We start from the raw sequence: 23,185 nt of genomic DNA, 5'->3' as shown, positions 1-23,185 counted from the left end.
TCTGATATCAAACATTTTTTTTGGACGATCAGTCACGTAGTGTCATAACAATTTCATGATTCCCCCCCCCCACCCCCTGTCAATTTCATGAAAATAGAATACCGCCCGAAAACGGTAATGACGTGGTTTGGCAGCAGCTCTAAGGCCGCTTAGAGCAGCTCTATGATGCATAGCAACGGTACTCTTGCGCCATCTTCTGAAAGCACGTAAGATACACATAACCGAACAGGATGCAAATCAAGACTAAGGTTGCATGTCATGGTTTTTCAGTCCGTCATTGCCTTCTAAATATCTTCACTATAGCTTATTGTCCTTGGGGCTATTTATTGGGATGTTGACTAACACACAACACATAAAATAAAATAAAGCGTCACTTTTTTTTTTTCACGAAATGCATTTGTAATAAATTACTTGATTTATCAATTAAACCATAAGTTTTAAAGGTTCTGCAAGCTATATGCTAGTTATTAATGGTTATCGTCAGTGAAAAAAGTTAAAAGTAAAATAATAATTCAATAGGTCTGAACTTAAATAGACAATCACACTGAATAAATTGACTACATTAATACATTAATAAATTGAATTCTACTTTATCTGTATATTTGTTTCCTTTGTAATCTTTATTGTGAATATTGTGTTTTATATTTTGAGACCCGCGAACAGTTTAATTAAATCCATTTACCACTTAGTCCCAAACATTCCACGGAATCTTCCAAATAATTTTACTTTACAAAGAACAAAATGAATTATGCAGAAGCTAAAGCAGTGGGCCCGAAGGCCATGGGTAGTCAGACAAGGGTTCAAAAAAGAGAAAAGGCTACATCACAAAGAGTTTAAGTGAGTCCTGATCAGAAGTGCAAATGGTGTTATCATTGCTTCGTTTTTCTACACCCTGTTCATCTACTTATTATCTATTTATTTTATTCCTAATTTGTCTCCCTTTTCCGATTAATGCAGTTTTCGTTTGATAGATTTCGTTTGACACGATTTTTTTTTAATCGTGTCCATTTTAAATCACCTGAATATACGGATTATGTATTATTGGTATGGTAGATCTCAATCTTTAGTGTTTATACTCGTTACACTAATTCTCTTTAATTTACATTCAAAACAAGTCAATGCGTCCTAATAAAAAAAAAATCAAACAGTAGGTCTATAAAGGTATCTAGAAAACCAGCAAGTAACCATTTTCAGTATACTTAACTAGATCGGCCTGGATTAGGAACGATTTGATCTAAATTGCTTTTGTAGAACCGTGCTAATTTCCTTATCAGAAAAGAATCCAAATAACATTTGCTGTTTGATCCACGCGATGATTCCAGTAATCCCTCACCATTATCATTCACTAGGATACTGTATCAAACTCTTTCAGGTTGCTCTTTAAATTAAGTTTTAAGGCACAATTTGAGGAGATCAGTGATCCCATTCCGATTTCATATTAATTCACTCCAACTGTTAACACGCAGTGAGCTCTTCCCAGCTATTTGTCCTCGAGGAACCCAGGGTGCCCTTTTGATCATTTCAATCTCTCCTTGGTACAATAGCTCTGATTGGCTGAAGGAGTAAGAAGGGGAAAATCTTTAATTAAGCAGATAATCTCTTGTTGGGATGAGAGTGGCTCCATTTCAGAGCCCCCCTTGGCTCACACATGAGACCCTAGCCTCTGAGTTCTGCATGTATGTAAGATTTATAGCTTGTTTGTAGGTTATTTGGCTTTTCAAGGTAAAGTACTAACAGTCCTCTCTCAGGATGTTCATACACTTGGACATTTATTACTACATTTTCATCTTGATGGTTCACATGAAATCTTGCTGCAGCTGGTAAGTTATTGTACATTTTTTGCTTTTATTTTTAAGATTTACTCTTAAACTAATATTTGCATTGTGAAAATGAAAACTAAATACTAGCAAATACTTTTTTCCATATGATAACGAAGTATATGTTTTTGTAGTAAAACTATAATCTAGAAAAGAATTGGGCCTGCTTGATGATGAGGGAAACATGGCAGTTTTCGTAATAACCATCAGAATATAGAAAAATTGCTGCATGCATCGTATGAAACTGCATTATTATGCATGGTATCTTGGTAGCAAAATTTTATGAGGCAACGTCATGAGGTTTCAAATAATTTAGATATTTCAAAATCTCTGTTTTTGGATCTCGCCGTTTTGAACACATTATGTATGAGTACAACTGAATTTATATTCATATATTAGATGCTACTTTGTCACGTGAATTTATATATTACTTAAAATACAGGAATTTGGGTGAGCGCTTACACCCTTGTACTTAGTTAATAGGCTGCTCTGTCTTCCAGGTCAGTGAATAATTTCCTGATGACTGGCCCAAAGGTAAGCTTGTGTTCTTTTAATCTTCTCGCAAGATCTTTACCAGAGAGATAGAGGGGAGTTCTCAAAATGGTCTAGCATTTACCAATTTAAGTATTCCATTATTTTATGATGTAGATGATGGCCCTGCATACAGGCCCAAGGACAAAGATTCAAATATTTATTAAAAAAAACCTAATAGCTTTCATACACTTGATCTCATTTACACTGTTAAGTTCTTAGAGACCCAACTGTACTGAATGGCCAAGGCAGTGGGCTTTGAATGGTGGTCATTATTAGCACACCAGTTGCCTATGAGAGTATTTGTAGTGCAATGTTTCCTAAACCACTTGAGACATATTAGTATGTATCAGTGACAGTTTCAACAGGCTGCATAGTTAAAAAAAAAACAAACAAACAACCCCATAATTGACATCTATGTGTTGTTGGGTTTCAGTGGTTTTGTTCATGAAATATAAGCTTCAGGTTAAAAGTATGAATATATTATATTACTATTAGTCTGTGTGCTACAAAGATTCATATATATATATATATATATATATATATATATATATATATATATATATATATATATATATAAAATTACTATTAATACATTAAACTGTCTATTTTTGCAGGCCTACCTGATCTATTCTAGTAGTGTGGCAGCAGGGGCTCAGAGTGGGATTGAAGAATGCAAGTATCAGTTTGCTTGGGACCGCTGGAACTGTCCAGAGCGAGCCCTTCAGCTCTCCACCCATAGTGGACTTAGGAGTGGTGAGTGTTAGTGCCTAGTCAAGGATCAACTTGCTTAATCAGGTGTCCAGTTTTATATTCCTAATAAATATAAAATTATATCATTTAGAGAAAGCTTTCCTAAAAACAAAACAAATAAACAAACAACAACTTTTGGGATGCGCAGTGAAGCCTGATATGGTAATGCTATATCTTTGTTTGTTTGCTTATTTATATGCAGTTTGTATCTATGCAGAGGCAGATATGGTTGCCATTAAATGCAATGCTTTAGGATTGCTGTCTTGTGTCTTGGTTCGCTGTCTTTGAAACTGTATTTTAAATTTTCTCTGGGCCACTTTAGAGTTTATTCACTCTAACAAGGCTTAAATAATTAGGACAAAATCAATATCTATTAATAACCCATCACTGACTCTGTTTCTGTCTATGGTAGAAACAAGCAGCCATGTAGTTGGGGAATTAGAAAATAAACGTAATGAAGTTAAGTTCATATACAGAAATGGCATTAAGTCTGGTATTAAGTTTTACAGTAACTCTACCTAAAACAAACAGGAAGCATGTTCTGTATTATATCTCACTGTTTGCTTTGATCATACATATTGTTTTCTCACGTGGATTAAACCTAGTCTGTTGGAAGGTAAATAGAAAGGCCACCTAGAGGATGAGACAGTGAGAGATGTGCAATCAATGTCCTGTTGATCTGAAGGGTGTGGGTCAAAGGTTTGCCTTAGGCTCCTTTCACTGGACATTTCTCAAGTGCCACAAAGGAACCTGACCCAGTCTAGTGCTGACCTCTGTCCAGCTGAGATCTTATTCCAGCTGTGCGCTTTGCTGTTTGATTCAACTAACAAATGTGTGAACAACAAAAAAGCATAATTAATATCTCATGAAATGCAGAAGAAATTAAATATAGTGTCTTATCAAAGTACACCATTCAGTGCTGTATATGAGGAGTGTGACTACAAAAATAATTTTTGTTACTTCCATTTGCAGCAAATCGGGAGACAGCTTTTGTCCATGCCATCAGCTCTGCTGGGGTCATGTACACTCTTACAAGGAATTGCAGCCTCGGAGACTTTGACAACTGTGGTTGTGATGACACCAGAAATGGTCAACGAGGTATTTCAAATATATATAAAATGTATTAATGTTGATTAATTTATTTTTATTGTCAAGCTAGTTTATTTGTTGTCTAGCTAGTTTATCTGGTGATCTATAACTCACCACTTTAAAATGCTTTCTGTGTTTCAGGTGGCCAAGGCTGGTTGTGGGGAGGCTGCAGTGATAATGTGGGATTTGGAGAGGCCATCTCCAAGCAGTTTGTAGATGCCCTAGAAACTGGGCAAGATGCACGAGCTGCCATGAACCTACACAACAACGAAGCTGGTCGCAAGGTATCCTTCCACCCATCCTGAATGTTCCGACAAGGGTTCTCCAGTTCCTCTCACAGACTTTAGTCTATGAGAGAGTGCTAGAGATATTCTGGAGGAGAGGGGATTTAGTCTTACATTATAAGATGGGAAATGTAGGCAGCTCCCTTGGCCACCAACAGAATGTAAAGTGCCTTTTGAATCATTTTTCAGTGCTTCCAATGATCGCTTACCACCCAAGAGTTTCATTCATGGCCTTATAAGCAAGGTGCCACTCGTTCCCTTAGCAGTGTGTGCGCTGTACCAGATGGGCCTATTTACGGCCTGTGAATGTCTTTTATGACAAGACCTTAGCTCAAGATTCTTGGGATCAGTGGTGCAAGCTTAATTAGAAGACCTAGGGGGGCACACGTTGCAAAGGTTCTGTATTCTGTTGCTTCCCAAATAAGTGTTTAGTTTTATTCTTGCGATAAGGATCTTACATTTATGTTGGTCTTTGTTGCACTTGAGAGAGCCACAGGCATCACATCCATGCAGCTGAAGTGTTCTTTGTTTTTCCTGCCAGTGCCCCGTCTGCAGGTTTTGTCAGCTCACTATGGCACCTGGAGCATCATTGTAACTGAAAAAAATGCAAAAGAATTCTTTCATTTCCCCCTGAATGGATTAACCATTGGGTCTGCCCATGGCAGAAAACATGTTGACAATGGCCTTGCAAAATAAATACTCCCCTTTCCTGTGTCGAACAATTCAGCTCGCTGTGAAACCTTGATTCTGTCTCCCATCAACAGCAAATACTTCTCTGAAAAAAGAGACGCCCCTTTCAAATGACAGATGTTTGTTTCGGCTGAAGTCAAGAAATATTGTGTGGCACAAAAGGTGAAGGAAAAAAAACCCCCACGCATGAACCTTGAACCAACTCTTTTTAATCCACTGAATTCCACGTTTTTGTCAAGTGGATGTTTTGGACATATAGTATGTCTGATAAAAAGACTGCATTGTATGATATCTTGAAAAATGGTGATTTCAAACCTAATCAAAATGTCTTTAAACATTGAAAAATTGCTGCTAAAATGAGTGAATGAAACAGGAGGAACTGTTCATTCAGAATAAAATGCTGAATAAGATGTGCCCTTTGCTGAAGTACATTAGTTATTTGTTTAATTTGAGACCATTTCTTAATCCAGGCTGTAAAAGGAACCATGCAGAGGACTTGCAAGTGCCATGGTGTATCTGGCAGCTGCACCACCCAGACATGCTGGCTGCAGTTACCTGAGTTTCGGGAAGTGGGCAACTACTTGAAAGAGAAGTACCTCCGTGCCATTAAGGTGGATCTGCTGCGCGGGGCAGGAAACAGTGCAGCTAGCCGAGGCGCCATCGCCGAGACCTTCAGTTTGATCTCTCGTAAGGAGTTGGTGCACCTGGAGGACTCTCCTGACTACTGTGTGGAGAACCGCACACTTGGCCTGCCTGGCACTGAAGGGCGCGAGTGCATAAAGAAAGGCAAAAATCTGAGCAAGTGGGAGAAGCGCAGCTGCAAGCGTCTGTGCAGTGAGTGTGGCCTTGCTGTGGAGGAGCGCAGGGCAGAGACAGTGTCCAGCTGTAACTGCAAGTTCCACTGGTGCTGCGCTGTGAAGTGCGAGCAGTGTCGCAAGACTGTCACCAAGTACTACTGTGTGAAGAGAGCCAAGCAAGTTAAAAATGACAGTGCAAGTCAAAAGAAAAGCCTTCGCTTCAGGAAGAAACACTAAATAATTCCTGATGGGTTGCACATTGTGCAGTGTAATCTTTTATTTGGATTCAATAGTGATTTGCATTATGACACTACATTATCAAAAAACACTGAAACTGAAAATATAATTTTGAAAAAGTGCATAGAAATTAAATTTATGAAAAAAAAACATTTCTCTTAAAACATATTTCATACCTTTGAGCATGGATTTTAAGACAACACTGAAAGCTATATTTAATTACAAAATAAGAGAACATGAGACTGTGAATAAGGCTTGCTTCAACAGAAATCTCTCTGTACTCTCTCTATTATACAAATTAATTTAGTTAAACTAAATGTTTTATATTTTGAAATTGGGATAATTATAATGCTCATTGTCAATTCTGTAAATTAATTGTACATAAGATGAAGCACTTTGTATATTTTTAATTTATTGCATATATGTAGTGGTTATGTTTGTTATTAGTACTTTTTGTATTTCATCCAGCATTCTTTTATAATTAAAGCTGTGTTATCTGTGCCTTCTCTTAACTTATTTTTAAGTTTAATGGCATGTTGGTATTAATTGATTTGTAAGATGTATTTTTACAAAGTAAGCAGAATTTTCCCTGATAATTGGCCATGGTTAAAGAACTTATGAATTTCTTATTGTTGATATCAAATTTAACAATGTATTAAAACACTAATATCCTATCAAATTACATACCATTATAGTATAGATTTTGACTAGAAATGCTTATTTTAAATGACACATATATCTTATCTATTTATTTACTATAGATTGTCCCACTAAAACCACTTATTGTTTAGTGTGTGGTTTATATTCCCTTATTCATGTTGTATTTAGTGTCAGATAACCTTGGGGCAAGGAAACAATAAGAAAAAAGTTTTAATTATACTCTTCCTTCCTTCACGCCTTTCTCGATTTCTTCTTTTCAGTGCCTCTTTTTTCTATCTCAGTAATCCTCAAAGAACTGCCAACGCCTTGGCACTTGGTTGTTTCTTTACTATTTAATACTAGTTTAATTAACTTTGTCGAGACAGAGGGGAAAACATGAACCAAGTCGCCCCTCAAATTATCCTGCCTCCGATTTTGTATGCTAATCTCCTTTTCACTCCATCATCTCAAGGGAAAAAAATGTTGGGAAACTTCATGTAGCCTGCGTTGGGCTTCCTGTGGATGTTTTATTTCAAGCCCACCTATTTGGCTCCTTTCACTCCTCTAGGGCCTTCCTTTGCTTGATTTAACAATGAATGGCGAGCTAATCAGCTCCTTCGGAAATGCACCGCTGCAGGAGAAGCTAATCCCCCTCTCCTCCTCCTTCAATGGCCTGTCGCCTTCAAAGGGACTTTGGGAAAAGGCTTTGCATGGATTCACACTGTTTCATGAATAGAAGTTAGTTCAAGTATTGTACCTAAACAAGTAGGGTTTATAAACAAATACTTGCCAGCTACCATCCCACCTGCAGAAGTGCCAACTCTACTGCAGCACACACTGACAAAACTAAGGCTCTCCAAAAGTGATGTTACCTTTAAAAAAGTAGATTAAACCTCTATTGAGTTTGATAAGTTCATTCCTGCTAGTGTTGTGCTCTTTAAGAGATGTGTCAATGAAGCACCTCATTGACATCTTATTTACGAAGCAAAGATCAAACTTCCCATTGACACTTCACTAAACCAAATGAGATAAGACTTGAATTTTGGATTCCTCTTGTCCAAATTACAACATTCCCCTATCAGCAAGTGGAGTACCCAGTGGACCTGGCATCTATCCGGCCACCTTCTAATAATACATTATACAATTAATTAACAGACATTATATTATTAGCAGGCCACACAAGATTTTCACAAGGCCACACAAGATTTTCAAATAGTTGCAACTATATCACACCGCTGTCTTCTAATCTCTTGAGGGCACATTAATTTGTCTTTTCAGTTCATTGCTAAGTAAGGCTGTGATGGGGACGTTGATCATGCCACTTGGAATTTGCACTGGGTCATGAGGTTCAGGTGACTTGGATGGTGAGGTGACACTTTTGAGAAGGAACAGAAGATTAGGAGTTGTCCACACATGTAGGTCTAATCTACTCACATAGTTCAGAAGATCAGTATGCATTTTTGCTTTCACATAATTAAAAGTCATCCATCTTGTGATTTTTCTGGGGAATGCAAAACAACAGATGCACAAAAACTGCCAGCTGTTCCAGAAATGAATGTTTAAAAAATGAATGTGTGATATCACCTGTGTTATGAAATTACACATTCAATAGAACATAAAGTAAAAAAAAAGCCTGCGAACTGAGACTAACTACATTAACGTGCATAAAATAAGGCACAGTTATATTTTTCATTTCATTTACAGCATAAAAGATAAATAGTCTAAAAGGAAAATTACAATCAGTCAAGTGAAGTGATGATACAATCCTTGGAGAATGGGAAAATTACATGTAATGGTTCTGAGAAACCTTGACTAATAGGATTTGTATCTTAGGAGCTTGGGATACACAACACCAAGAGGGGGTTAGGGTTAATGTGGATGCAAATGCAGTGATGGCTGGGAAAGTGTATGCTGAAAGTACTTTTTTAGAAAGATAATTTATGTGCCATGGACAAGAAACTCTACTGTATTATCTGGTACAGTCGATAAAAAAATTGCAACACACTCTTTGAAACTATAACAAGTCATGAAGAGCGAAGTCTTTTGGGCCTTCTCAATTGTGTTTACCTTTTTGCATATTAGTTGTGGGTAATACAAAACTTCTGTGAAATTGATGAGAAATAATATTCTTCTTGTTTAGATTCATTTTTAGATTTTATTCTTATTGCCCGAAAATCTGTAGAGCCAGTTGTCTAGGAAGATTTGCTTGAATGACTTGAATTGCATCCTATAGGGAAGATTGGGAGGATTACTTTAAAAATGTATTCCATATTAAAAATGTATCTGTAACCAAATCCAAAGAATTACTATACTAATGTAATGTAGTATGATTACTTTCCGTTGCTTTTGGATTACTTTTAACCCAATAATTGCCAAACTGTTTCAGAAGATTGGTTCCCTAGTCAGTATGGTCAGCAACAAGCTCCCGCATGCTGCTGTACATTCTTAGTGCAGACTCATGAACAACTTATTAGATGTGTAAAAGATGTCTATATAAACAATATGTCCCTTCTTCTGAAGTCCAGCATTGCTGAGAAGGCCCTTGGCTACAGAATCCCCATCCCTCCACTCTCAAATTGGTAGGCTTCATCAGTGTAAAAGTCCCACATAGGAATAGAATGTTTAGGCACTAGTGAACACAATTAAAACACTCCTGCAAAAGAAGATAGATTGTGGACTTTTTAAAAAATGTTTTGCCCAAGATAGTACATCAGTAGCACTTGGTTGAGAAGGGGAAGTATCTCAAAAAGCAGATTATAAAACAGCTTCTTTTACTCCCACCACCTTATACAATGTAAGCAGGTGTTTATTATATGATAATGATTGAGGAACATAACATGAAGAAAACTTGGCGTCAGACTGGCTGTTTGAAAATAAGCTGCTATATGAACACAAAAGAAGCTTCGTTTCATAAAGAACAACTTTTAACTATCATGTAGGCAGTTATATAAAATAAATACCATATCAACAACAAACAAATCTCATTGGCAAAATCCCATGTCAACAAATCAACAAATTCCGTGTTCAGGAATAACAAAGCTATTAGCACTCAAAGAGCGTGGTTTGCGTTAATGTATCAAGTCACCAGCAAAACCTCTCAAATGCACTTCTGTTCCCAGTAAGAACTTGCAAATTTTAATGTAATCCTGCTAGTGATCATCATGTTTTTAAAATGTACTCATAATGTAATGAATGCCTTTGTCCTGTAACAGAATATAATTACCTTTTTTGTATCCTGATTACATAACACTGTTTCCATTGGAACCCAACCCTGTCCATGAGTTGTAATTGCTTTTAAAGCATATATGAGTGGTAGTAGATTTCCATCTGCTGGTGAACTAAATGAAGTTACTCGTAATGTGACTAAATTAGTGATTTTAATTGGCAGATCAATTATATTGTCCTTAATATTAATGTTCCTCTATTAATAGACCTTATGAAGCAAGGTTGCATATTAATTTAGCATTTATAAAACAGAAGAAATAGCTTTCTTTCTTTTTCTCAAATCAACTATTAACATAGGGAGATATGTTTTCACCTTCCTTCATGACCAAAACAATAAATGAGTGATTAGGTCTAAAAACCAACAAAGTCAATATGGTTCACAGTTTGTTAAAGGCAAGCAATTTATGTGAATGTTTTGTGAAAGGATGGTATTAACTGTTGGGTAAATTGGTTAACATTGTTTACACTTAATAAGTTTATGCCACATCTACTGGAGCTATAAAAGGTTAATCATTGCTGTCTAATTATTTGTTTATTAGTCAGGCATTTGGAATTTTCCCCATAAAAACAAACATATTTAGCATAGTTCAAAGTTCAACATAACATTACTGTTATGACAAAGCCCCTGTTTTTTTTTTATTACATGTGCAGCACATAAATGGGTAAAGCTGCTTACTATGTAAACTATGTTATTATTTTTACACAATATAATGGCATAAGCCTTTTTAGACAATAAGAAAGAGATTAATAAAAACTCTTTCATCACAAACATGACCTTGCTGATCCTAGACTTCAGGTCTAGGACTGTATCATAAAAAGCCCCCAGGCAGGAGTGGTCAGCCTTTTTGTGTGAAAAAAATAAATAAATAAAAATCTGTCATTGGATTAATAATACTTTGCATAGTCTATGATGCATTATATATATATATATATATATATATATATATATATATATATATATATATATATATATATATATATATATAATAATGAAGTACCAAAACCCTTTCAAAAAGTTTCTTTATGAAAAAAAAACCAAAAAACAAAACATTTATTACGTTTGTTCTGACAAATTATTATTGGTACAGACCCCAAGAGCACAACAGTGGTCCAGTCTTTAAAAAAAAGCATGTGATAGAATATAGTTTACTCAGTCTAATTGCTTTGTTCGTTTGTTCACTTCCCCCACGTACTTCCCAAGCAATGGGACATTTTGGAAAGGCACTGTGAATTTCTGAATCTGAGACTTAAATTTAAAGATTTAGCTGTTTTTTCTGGAACAACTCAAATACCCGAATTTAGGTTTATATCGATATAACGCATTAAATTATACTTTAGCAATTTTTAAAAAATCCGTCAAAGACTAAAGTATTGTTAGGCCTATTGCATGTATTCTGGGTTGCCAAGCACAAACTTCTCCTTTCAAAAGAAAAGACCTCAGACGATTGTTATTCTGTACACTGACATGTTATGTTTGTTTGTTTGGGTGTATCACAAACTAACTGAAAATCCCACAATCTACTGATTCAAAATGTAAATAGGAAGATATTTAAAATTAGCTAAGGTGTTCGGGAATGTGTGTGAGATGCTCTGAGTCGGAATACTGTTTTGAAAAAAATATTGTCCAATTGTTTCTGACTTCACGCCTTTGTCACAGAAAACCCAGACTGAACACGCTACCAAAGAAATCTGACAACCCACCAATCTACCAATAGCAATGATTACTTACCTGTTGGGTAGTTAGCTAGCTAGCTAGCTAGCCAGCCGGTCAGCAGAGTTTTTCCATCTACTCTGGATCATTTAGATAGCTAGGCTGTGCACATACTCGTTTGTTCACCTCATATCGGAAAACAAGTTTGCATTCTTATTCTGCTAGGACAATCATCCAGAGAGACGGGGGAAATGGCAACTGATCCAACATCGAACGGTAGTTCGAATGCTGCTTCGAATGGTCTTGATTTAGGTTGGACTGACTCGCAGCTTCGAAAGTACCCTTTTCAAATAAGGCAAATCCCACGTCTGTCTCACACGGACCCCCATGCAGAGATCCTAATTAATAAAGAGGTAAGTTAATGATAGATAGCTAACTAATATAAATTAAAAAGATATGTTAGTTAACGCTAGCTATTTAGCTAGCAAATCTGCTCAACAAACGTAGCTACTGCTCCGTCAGATAGGTTAACTACCTGCCCAGGTGGACATGTAGGAGTAGCGTTAGCTTATCAACGCAGTATCTTGATGGCAAATATTATTTAATGCTAGCCATGAACATAACCAGTTAGTTAACGCTAGGTAACTAGCTTGACAAACGTTACAAGCGCAAGATATACTTCTTGCCAACGCCTTCGTGACGCTTAATTGGGTAGCTAGCTAGCTAGCTAGTTGCTATACACCAGTTTAGTTCTCTTTTATTAGGAAGAAAAAAAAGGAAGCTGTCCAATGTTAATTTGGCCCGATAGCTAGCTAGGTAAGTCGTACTTGAAGTTTGATATGGTGTTAGCTGTTAACCTAGCCGGCTATATAGCTAACGTTAGCTTTGTGACATGAAAATAAGACGAGAGAAAGCTCTGCGAGCTAGTTAGCTAGCTATTGCTAGTAGTTGTAACTAACTATTCGTTTGGGAGTTATGCAAACGTAAAATTTACACTCCCATTTGTAATCTAAATAAAACCAAAAAATAAAATGGACTATCTAGCTAGCTAACCTGACTATCAACCCGCTTTAGTGAGCAGCAAGTCTAGTGGTTATCACGCCTCCGCGACTGCTAGTACAATTGCGAAATATTTTTATTTACAACAACCCACTATTAGGCGACGTTAATAAATCGAATTTCATAGTTAACTAGCTATATCCAATGCGTTCTATTGCATCATTCTAGTTATGTTATGTAGTGCTTGTACGCCCTGTGTAGTATGATTTGATCTGCATGGTTTGATTTAAAAACACGTGATGTTTAGAAATAGACTTGCTAGTTATATATCATGGGCTTAGCTATGGGTATATAATTTATCTAACGAGAACAAAACAAAAAAACATATTCAGGAGATTCGAGTTCCCCATTGGTAGAAAATGTATTTATTTATTTCTACCGCTTGTCGCTTAAGATACGTCTGTTTGGTTTATGGCTTACAACAAAAAGGAGCACTCGAGCTGGTTGCCTACGTGCCACGGAGTGTACGTTCCTTCAGTCACGTAGCACCTCTTCTCTTTCAGAACGTAGTACGAGGCTAGCTGTTGCTCATATATTATGAAAGACGCGCCGCTTATGACAGTATGACTGCTCATGTATACGGAAGTTTAAAATCAGAATGTTGCTTTTACTAAGTGGATTTATTAAGTTTACAAATGTGGCGCAGGCATGCCCAAAAATTAGTAAATGACTACAGAGGCAAAAATGTGGTATATTCTGTTAGAATATATTACAAAACAGGTGACTACCATACTGACTGCTTATGATGGACGATATTGGGAGGAAGGGGTCATTAGCTAATCTAAATTCAAAGTGTTTTTTCTACATGGTGTTTTGCTTAATTTTATTCATTTTTGCCACCTCTGTAAATGTCTGTTTTTATTTTTTCTATGTTTTGCCCCTGTATTTGCTGCTGGCACGGTTGTAACTAGATCTTAAACCATATCTTGATCTACTGTCACTGACCTGTGACCACAACTTAAATGGTACATTCTGTATCCATGCACCTTAACGCTGCAAATTTCTCTTTTATAGGAACCTGTTGTATTAACGGATACCAATTTGGTATACCCAGCACTCAAGTGGGACAAAAATTACTTGCAAGAGAACATAGGGAATGGGGACTTTTCAGTGTACATTTCTGAAAACCACAAATTCTTGTATTACGATGAGAAGAAACTGTCAAACTTTGAGAACTTTGTACCAAAGTCACGCAGATTAGAGATGAAGTTTTCGGACTTTGTAGACAGGATGCACCAAGCTGAAGAATTGGGTGGAAGAGAAAGGTGAGTCCTGGTTTCTATTAGTAATATTAATCATATCTAAGCAATTGTTGGTTTAGATGGATTGAAACTGCTCACTGGAATTGACTGCTATGTACAGTGTTTTTAAGACCAAGTGTGCAGATTTGAAATTGACAAATTTGAGTTCAAGTTGTTTATCTTACAATGATGTGCTGTAAAAGCATGTGTGCAAAGTTGTGGAAACTATTGAGGCTTTCTTCTATTGAGAAGAAATAAAACCATTGTAGGGCATGACTAAGCATTTAGGCAGACAGTTGACCCCTCTGTCCACTGTTTTAGCGGCTGTGCCTGACCTCATTTAGACATTTGATTTACATTTGTGAAATCCCACAATAACTATCCCATCATCAATCTCATAATAACTGTGGTAATTATGTAAAAAAGTGAAAGGAGAGGTTTACTGAATGTCTGTGTTTAAACCACACTCTTCCAACCCTTAGTACAACACAATGTATGAGGGTTCTGTCTCCCAGTGTCTTTTGACATGAATTTAGCATAATATTTAGCTAAGGGCACTTGATTTTAAACTATTACTTGGAGCTCACAAATATTTTTATTTTACTTCCCTCCTCCTTCATCAGCCTACAAGTATAGTTGGTGATCATTGTTTTGGGTTTGTTCATGTAGGCAAATTGGCACTAAGAGCTTAATTGTGTACTTAATTTATGATGTAATAAAGTTATATAGTACCACTTGTTTTATGTGTGCAGAGTGGATTGAGCAGTGCCTTAAAATGTTCATGTAAGCATGATGGGCGTTGGGTGGTGTGCTTTATATATGCTGCCTATGCATTTGTGAAATAGTGCATGTGAGGTGCAAATTGGGCAGGGTTGCAGGTAGTGACAGGAGTGTGTCTCAATCATATGTTTTCTTAGTACACCAGGATGTAATGTACTGGTAATACCTGGGTGATGTACGAGAACTGCCGATAAATTAGCTGTGTAGAAGGGCCGACACTTTGCATTCAGAATGCTTTTTATAGAGGAAATAGAGGGGCTGTTGGAGACCACTGCAGTTTTCACACTGGCTGATGCACATAACAAGAACTGGTACATTGCACAGATTTGAGTTAGATGGTTTTGTACTTTAGTTACTCCATTTGTATGTGGAACAGATTAAATTGGGAGCAAACATTTAATACTGCTTTTTTCCCTGTCTTTTTTATGTGTGGTTATGTGGTTGAGGCAACGTAAGATACTTCAGAGTAATTTGCCATTTTCATTAGCCTAGGGTAAAACATTAGTGTTTGATTTGAGATGTTACTGCCCTGCAAACATCCAGGCATGAGGTAGTAATTTCATAGGATATAGTTTGAGTACTAAATTGCACATTGTGCACTGTACAGTGGCTTATAAATATAGTAAATAAGTTGCTGGCACTGTTTGAACGTGTCTAGTTGTCTAGTGCGGGGGAAAAAAGAAAACTACTAACAACCACTCAGATTTTTATATATATATATGAGAGAGGGGGAGGGCCTGAAAAGGTATTCATACCCCTTGAACTTTTCCACATTTTTCCATGTTATACCTACGCACTTAAATGTATTTTGTGATAAACGAACACAAAGTAGCAAGTAATTGTGAAGTGAAAAAATGATGCATGGTTTTTAAAGGTTTTTAATAAATAAAAATCTGGAAAGTGTGGCATGCATTTGTAGTCATTCCCCTGTACTCTGATACCCCTAAATAACATCCAGTGTGACCAATTCCCTTCAAAGGTCACCAAATTAGCACACAGAGTCCACTTGTGTGTAATTTATTCTAAGTATAATGAGTTGTTTTGTGAAGACTTCAGAGGTTTGTTAGAGAACATTAGTGATCAAACAGCATCATGAAAACCAAGGAACACAGAGAGATCAGGGATAAAGTTGTCGAGAAATGTAAAGCAGGGTTAGGCTATAAAAAAATATCCCTAGCTATGAAAATGTCATGGAGCACTGTTCAATCCATCATCCGAAATGGAAGGAGTATGGCACAACTGCAAACCTACCAAGACATGGCTGACCACCTAAACTGACAGCCCAGGCAAGGAGAGCACTACTTGGAGAAGCAGCCAAGAGGCCCGTGGTCACTCTGTAGGACCTGAAGAGATCCACAGCTCAGGTGAGACAATCTGTCCACAGGACAACTATTAGCCGTGTACTCCACAAATCTGGCCTTTATGGAAGCATGGCAAGAAGAAAGCTGTTTTTAAAAGCAAGCCATAAGAATTCTCATTTGAAGTTTGCCACAAGCCATGTGAGGGACACAGCAAACGTGGAAGAAGGTGCTCTGGTCAGATGAGACCAAAGTTGACCTTTTTGGCCTAAAATGCAATACGCTATGTGTGGCAGAAAACTAACACAGAACATCACCCTGACCTTTAAACGTGGTGGCAGCATCATGCTGTAGGGATGCTTTTCTTCAGCAGGGAGAGGGAAGCTGGTCAGAGTTGATGGGAAGATGGATGGAGCTAAATACAAGGCAATCCTGGAGGAAAACCTGTGAGAGGCTGCAAAAGACTTGAGACTGGGGCGGAGGTTCACCCTCCAGCAGGACAATGACCCTAAACATACAGCCAGAGCTACAATGGAATGGTTTATCTCAAAGCACATTCATGTGTTGGATTGGCCCAGTCAAAGTCCAGACCTAAATCCCATTGAGAATCTGTGGCAAGACTTGAAAATTGCTGTTCACAGAGGCTCTCCATCCAATTTGACTGAGCTTGAGCCATTTTGCAAAGAAGAATGGGCAAAAATTTCAGCCTGTAGATGTGCAAAGCTGGTAGAGACCTACCCCAAAAGACTTGCAGCTGTAAAGTATTGAGTCAGGGGGCTGAAGGCAAATGCACACTACACTTTACAGATTTTTATTTATTAAAACATTTGAAAACCACACATTTTCTTTTCACTTCACAATTACTTGCTACTTTGTGTTCGTTTATGACATAAAATCCCAATAAAATACATTTGTTTGTAGGTGTAACATGGAAAAATACAAGGGGTATGAATACTTTTCCAAGGTGCTCTAATATATAGATAGATAGATATAGATTGATAGATAGATAGAGCGCCATGGAAAAAACAATAGCTGTCTATAAGCATGTGGACAGTTCTAGATGACATGCAAGACCAACACAGTGTGTTGTTTTCCCATAAAAAAAGTCAATAAATGTTAGATTAATAAACCTGTTTTGATTGTAGTGTAAATTCATAAACTTCATATTGCATGAGTTCATGACCAAAATCTGCACTTGGCAGTGATTTCTTCCAGTCTTGTTCTTTTTCGTCTGTCTCTTATTTCCAATAACTAACATTTATAATTTTTTCCAAATTACTATTGGTCAGTGGTGAAATTTAATTTTGAATGTTTTGGCTGAGGTGACAAGTCCTATAATTTCACAGGTTTTGAACTTGACACAAAAATATGCTAAATTGTTATTTGCGGAATGTCTCATTTAATGTCAATAACTTGTAGTATAAAATTAAATATTTGTAAAATGTTACTCAGTCAGGTTTATCTAGATAATACACTAACACTGTACAGATTATTATTATTATTATTATTATTTTTTCTGCTGCTGAACTGATTCAGAGATAAACTGATAAAGTCTTCCTGGACTGGATCTGAGTGGCCAGTTCCAATTAGTGATTTAATTTGAATGAAGTAACAGTTAAACACTGCAAACAATTTTTTTTAAAATTAATTTACATGGATTGTATGATTTTTAGAGTGTATTTGCAGCAAACCCTCAATGACACAGTTGGGCGAAAAATTGTTGTGGATTTCCTGGGATTCAACTGGAACTGGATTAATAAACAACAAACCAAACAAAACTGGGGACAGCTTACATCTAACCTGCTACTCATAGGCATGGAAGGTACATAAACATGGCAAATAACTCATTGTTTGCTTTTTAGTAGTATAGATGCCCACAATCAAATCCGTAAGCTATGGCTTACATAGTTCTAGCTCACCTCTTAGAGCACACACGTATTGCCATAATGAGGAAGCTTTGTCTGGATGTGCTCTGGATAAGAGTGCTAAATGTTGCAATCAAAATGTAATCAATTTTGCTTTGATATTTGATATATTTTGTCTTTTAGTAGATTATGTATTTCAAAGATTTCACTTGTATGTTTTGTTTTCATGCATTTTTTTTAAATCATTCTCTTCAAAGGTAATGTAACACCTGCACATTATGATGAGCAGCAGAATTTCTTTGCACAGATCAAAGGTTACAAGAGGTGTATCCTCTTTCCTCCGGAGCAGTTTGAGTGCCTCTACCCCTACCCTGTTCATCATCCATGTGACCGGCAGAGCCAGGTACTACATCTGTAGGAATGTGTGAGGCGGTTTTGTTTAGCTTCGAGTGCTATGTTATGAGTGTGTATTATGTATATATGACTTCCACATTTCTGTGAGCAAAAACATCAGTAGTTTTTCTTTATGAGCCATGCTAATGATGCTCGTTTTTGCGTTCAGAGTTTTAGAGCTCCATACCTTTCCCCAAATCAATTCCTTTAGTGTTATAACAAATTACATTTTAGGGCTGCCACATTCTTCTTTTCAAATCCCCGATTATGCCTTAAATGAGTTTAATGATACATGGACATTTTATAACATTTATTTCAAATTACATGTATGGATTTGCCATTGCAGGTAGATTTTGAAAATCCTGATTATGAGAGGTTTCCGAAATTTAAAAACGTTGTGGGTTATGAAGCTGTTGTTGGACCAGGTGATGTGCTGTACATCCCAATGTACTGGTAAGTGGTGTATGTAAATTATTCATACTGGGGCATAGTTGGAACAGCTTCAGGCTAACATTTTATTACAAGCTGTATGTTGTAAATAAAATTGCAGGTACTGATCTGTACCTGGCATTTAATTTAATTGTATAAATGTGAGGTTTATAGACAACTGGCTTTGTATTTGCTTGATCTAATATTTTAAATTAGCAGGTCAAATGAGGCTTTTTAATCAGTGATGTATAGAGCTTTTAAAAACATGCCAAATCAAATTTTAAAAAATCCAATGTATTATACTGTGCAGTCTGCCAGTATTTACAGTAACATTTTTGATGTTTTGGCTTTGTAGCCACTTAAATTTGAAAAGGAACAGTATCTGAGGATAAATGGTGGAGTAACAGCTTTATTTATTTATACGTTGCAGGAACCATAAAGAATTCTCAGCTGTGTTTTATACACAGCCCTCGTTCTCTCAGATCAAGTTTGCTGGATTACATAGCAATAAGAATTGACAGCCCAATTGGTTACAGACTGCACTGTGTATATCTTGAAGATATTTTTCAGTCATGGATTACATCAATGAAATTAATACTTAAAATTGATCTTTGAGTGTTGTTAATGTGTTGATGTATGGTTGTGTTTAATAATGTAGGTGGCATCACATCGAGTCCCTGCTAAATGGAGGTGTAACCATCACAGTCAACTTCTGGTACAAGGTATTTTTGTGCACGGTGGTTTTGTAGGCTAGGTCCTAGATGATTCCCATTGTTCTCAAGTCAGTAGAAGCTTGTGATCCATACCCACAATAGCATAGGGAATTGAGTCTTTTAGATTTAAGAATGATAATATAGGGTTTATAAAGCTAGGCAAGTCAGACACATTTACAAATTTCTAACCAATTTGGAAACAGAAAGAAGACAGGAGTGAGTCCCTATCCAACATATTCTATTAAAAAAAAACCAAAAGCATACCAGTTGTATGTCTCCGAAATGTCTCATGAGTGCCTGCTTACTTATCTTGGCTTGGGGACTGAACAACTTTCAATATGATGTTATTTCTGTATGCATACATAGGTTGAAGAACTAGGTGCCTGCATAACTCTTAGGGCCCAGTTTTGAAATTACATGTAGTGTCAGTTTAGCCTTAGAGTCCTTTATATTGTGTGATGCTGTAAATGGAAACTACAAGTTCAGTGTCTTTTTTTTTTAGGGGGCGCCCACTCCGAAGAGGATAGAATACCCACTGAAAGCTCATCAGAAGGTGGCCATTATGAGAAACATTGAAAAGATGTTGGGAGAGGCCTTGGGGGATCCACATGAGGTACTAAAAAGTAGAACAGTCCATCACAATGCTTTTCTATTTTTAAACTCTTCAGCAAGAGTAGTGCGATGGAGAAATTCCCTCTGTATGTTGACCCTGACAATAACCTAGTTAAAGGTATTTTTGTAGCTACTCAGTCTAAAGCAGAATCAAACTGAGCATACCCATGTATTCAGGAGATCATGAACCTTTTTACATTGTGTTCCCATAGGAAATAGTTTCCTGGTGTGAATCCTTGAAGCATTTGCAGAAATTTTACTAAAATAGTTGCTTCTTATAAAGTTGCTTCTTTCATGGTACAGTGGACAAAGCATATACTGTATTTTAGCTACACTAACTTGTTGTCTTGGTTTCTGTAAGCACATGTTGCTTGAACAGTAATGCCAAATTGGCTTTGCACTCCCAGAACTGATCCAGCCCACAAAAAAAAATTATTGGTCCAAAAGCCAACTGTTTCTTCCCATTTTCTAGCAGTACTTTCCCTGACAAATCAGAATAGGTGTGTTTGAACTGCTCTGGACCTTAAGACAAGATGTTCTGGAGTACTTTAGATGGGCACTGGCCTTTTAAAGTTGCAGAACTCATACAAAGGTAAGTCATTAAACATTTTCTTCATTTCACAGGTTGGTCCATTGCTGAACATGATGATCAAGGGACGTTTCGACCAAGATCTGAGTTAATTGGGTATCACCTTATTTTCCTGTATTATGCTGTAGGGTGTGGGGATGGGGGCTGTATATATTAGTGTATTGGTGTGAATGTGTCCTCTAAACATTCACAAGGTTTAAACTGACATGGCAGTATTTTTGCCTGTATTTAGGTCTGTTTTGATTGCCTCAAACAGTTGTCTTGTTAGTCCTGTATCTCTTCAAGGAAGGTACCACTAGAGAGGACACGTTTCATCCATCTTTTGAGACCTCATAAGTATAATGTGATTCATACTGCTGAGTGATGTGTTGCAATAGAGGGGAAAAACACCTTTCAGAAGACAGATACATCCACCCTAGCACCTAAGGTTCACAGTTTCTTCCATTATATAGGACAGCTAAGGTGCCATAAGGAAGCAACATTAAATTACTAGTTACGAGTCAAAACCTATTGGCCATTATGACAGTACTACTTGTAAGCTTAACTTGAAAGACTTCTATTACTATTTAATTTTTACTGTATACAGTAATTTGTGCAGAAAAGAGACATTGTAATGAGGACTAGTTATGAAATTGTTGCTGATACCCTTTTACTTCCCTGAGTTGTTTTTGTCAGAATAATTAATAAGCAGAGTGGACAGAAGGATAGGTTTATGAAACACTGAAGGAATGTTTGGCCCAGTTCCTGCTTGAATTGTTGAATGATGTTTGTTTGATTATGCTAAACATTTCTAAATGTATATTTTATTACCTGTTGTGTACAGGCATATTTTTGTTTTCTTTTTGCTTCACTTATATATTTCTTTAAATGTAACCTTGTAACATGGTACTATTTTCAGGACTGTAATGGTAAGTTAGGAAAACATTAATGTATTTACAAGGCATTAACATTAATGATTTTTTTGTCTGAATTCAATAAATTCTATTGAATGGGTAGAAACTAATCTGTCCCTTGCAGGATACGTGTGTATATCATTTAATAATGTTCATGAATTTTTAAACTAACATTTAAGATTTTGTTTTCTGAGCTTGTGTTGTTTTTTTTGTATAATACATTCTAAAATTGAATGAACAAAAGCAATGTTTAATCATCTTTTTGACCATTGCCACAATTTTACCCAACAGTAATTAACCAAATTATTTATCCATTGCCTGTTTTGTATTTGCTTGTCCCTGTAGTGAACACATACCATTCCATCTCAGGATTTGTTTACATAGTCTGTTCTTCATTTAAAAATATCTTAAACTTGAAAAAGGCAGGCTGAGCAATGATCAATGGTTCCCATAATTATTTTAAAATTATTTGTCTTTTGTCATAATTCTTAATGATGCTTTGAAAGATTTGACATTTAAGCACTGGAAATAAAAAGGGTTATCCAAAAAAAAAACCCAAAAAACCTCCCACTCCAAATAAATAAGTAGATAATTAAATACTTGCATATCTGATATGTATATGGAGTTACAATCTAAATTTAATTTAGTTGAATTTTTTATTGATATAAAATTAAGATTTGTTTTACTACGACTTGAAAGAGAGATTGTGGATATAAAACCAAGCCCTTTACAATCAGGGGCAAAAATACTTGTCATTGTAAAAGCATTTCTGACTGCTTCTGATTACTTATCGAGGGATAACTTAAAAAAAAAAAAAAAAAAAAAGACTATGCTGATGTTGATACTTTTTTTTTTTTTTAATTGTAAAGACCCAGAGTAAACAAAAATAAAAAATATACATATCACTTGGTGTGTATGAAATGTAAGGAAGTAATTTAACATGGCTTGACTGTAAATAATAATAATAAAAAAATGCTTAGAACATGAGAACCTGCCATTTCCTAGTCCAGAGCATTAAGTGAATCTTTGTTGTGTACATTTTTTTTTGTTTGTTTCTGATTTTTATTTATTGAGCAGCATTTACTTCCTTGTACTTGTAAACTCACTTCTAGCTTTTATAAGTTGTTAGCTAATATCAGCTCCAAAGTGTGTTGAAGATTAGAAATTGCAAATTTGTTAGCAGGGCTTGGGAATTTGTATGAAACATCGCCAGGATGTCAGCTATTGTGTCTTTGGCAGCCCTTGAAAGACCCTTTCTTGGTTGTTGATTAAATACATCAACTACTAGAACAACACAACTGTAATGTACTTAAGCCTTTATGTATATTAGTTAACGTTTATCATGATCCCAATAAGTTTTTTTTGTGGCTTGTTTTTAAAAATGGCTTCTTTTCTTGAATAACTTGCTCTTCTGTGTTTAACTGAGTTGGATGGCTCCTGAGAGTTTGAACCAGTTGTGCATGTAGTTCATAAATAAAAGACAATGTATTCTGCTATACTGCCTCAATGTGTATTTGGATAAAACCTATCATGATCTCTTGCAGAAAAAAACAAACAACTAATTGCCTGTCTCAAAATACGTATGAATATGACAAGGCTT

At 36.3% G+C, this 23,185-nt stretch overlaps 2 protein-coding genes across 3 annotated transcripts; both read left to right on the top strand.

Annotated features, from left to right (window-relative positions):
- The first annotated feature begins 167 nt into the window (after nucleotides 1–167).
- Nucleotides 168–6,398, top strand: wnt8b (wingless-type MMTV integration site family, member 8b). Its single transcript, XM_027015801.3, has 6 exons — nucleotides 168–1,820; nucleotides 2,318–2,351; nucleotides 2,966–3,104; nucleotides 4,074–4,199; nucleotides 4,332–4,474; nucleotides 5,635–6,398. The coding sequence occupies exons 1-6, from the start codon at nucleotides 1,750–1,752 to the stop codon at nucleotides 6,196–6,198; spliced, it is 1,077 nt and encodes a 358-aa protein (XP_026871602.1). The 5' UTR covers nucleotides 168–1,749; the 3' UTR covers nucleotides 6,199–6,398.
- Nucleotides 6,399–11,725: 5,327 nt separating this feature from the next.
- On the top strand, nucleotides 11,726–23,081 carry hif1an (hypoxia inducible factor 1 subunit alpha inhibitor). 2 transcript variants are annotated; one of them, XM_027015806.3, is made up of 8 exons: nucleotides 11,728–12,126; nucleotides 13,787–14,037; nucleotides 17,765–17,913; nucleotides 18,214–18,359; nucleotides 18,696–18,802; nucleotides 19,437–19,500; nucleotides 19,994–20,104; nucleotides 20,728–23,081. In XM_027015806.3, the coding sequence occupies exons 1-8, from the start codon at nucleotides 11,965–11,967 to the stop codon at nucleotides 20,782–20,784; spliced, it is 1,047 nt and encodes a 348-aa protein (XP_026871607.1). In that variant the 5' UTR covers nucleotides 11,728–11,964; the 3' UTR covers nucleotides 20,785–23,081. The 2 variants fall into 2 exon arrangements, with proteins under 2 accessions (XP_081580967.1, XP_026871607.1); XM_081724841.1 differs by lacking the exons at nucleotides 19,437–19,500; nucleotides 19,994–20,104; nucleotides 20,728–23,081 and adding an exon at nucleotides 19,209–19,430 and having other exon boundaries at nucleotides 11,726–12,126.
- The last annotated feature ends 104 nt before the right edge of the window (nucleotides 23,082–23,185 follow it).

This window comes from Electrophorus electricus, chromosome 12, assembly GCF_041902795.1.
Source record: "Electrophorus electricus isolate QZ-2024a chromosome 12, ASM4190279v1, whole genome shotgun sequence".
Lineage (NCBI taxonomy): Eukaryota > Metazoa > Chordata > Actinopteri > Gymnotiformes > Gymnotidae > Electrophorus > Electrophorus electricus.
Note: the sequence above shows the minus strand (reverse complement) of the source record. Positions and strands in the feature narration are given on the sequence as shown.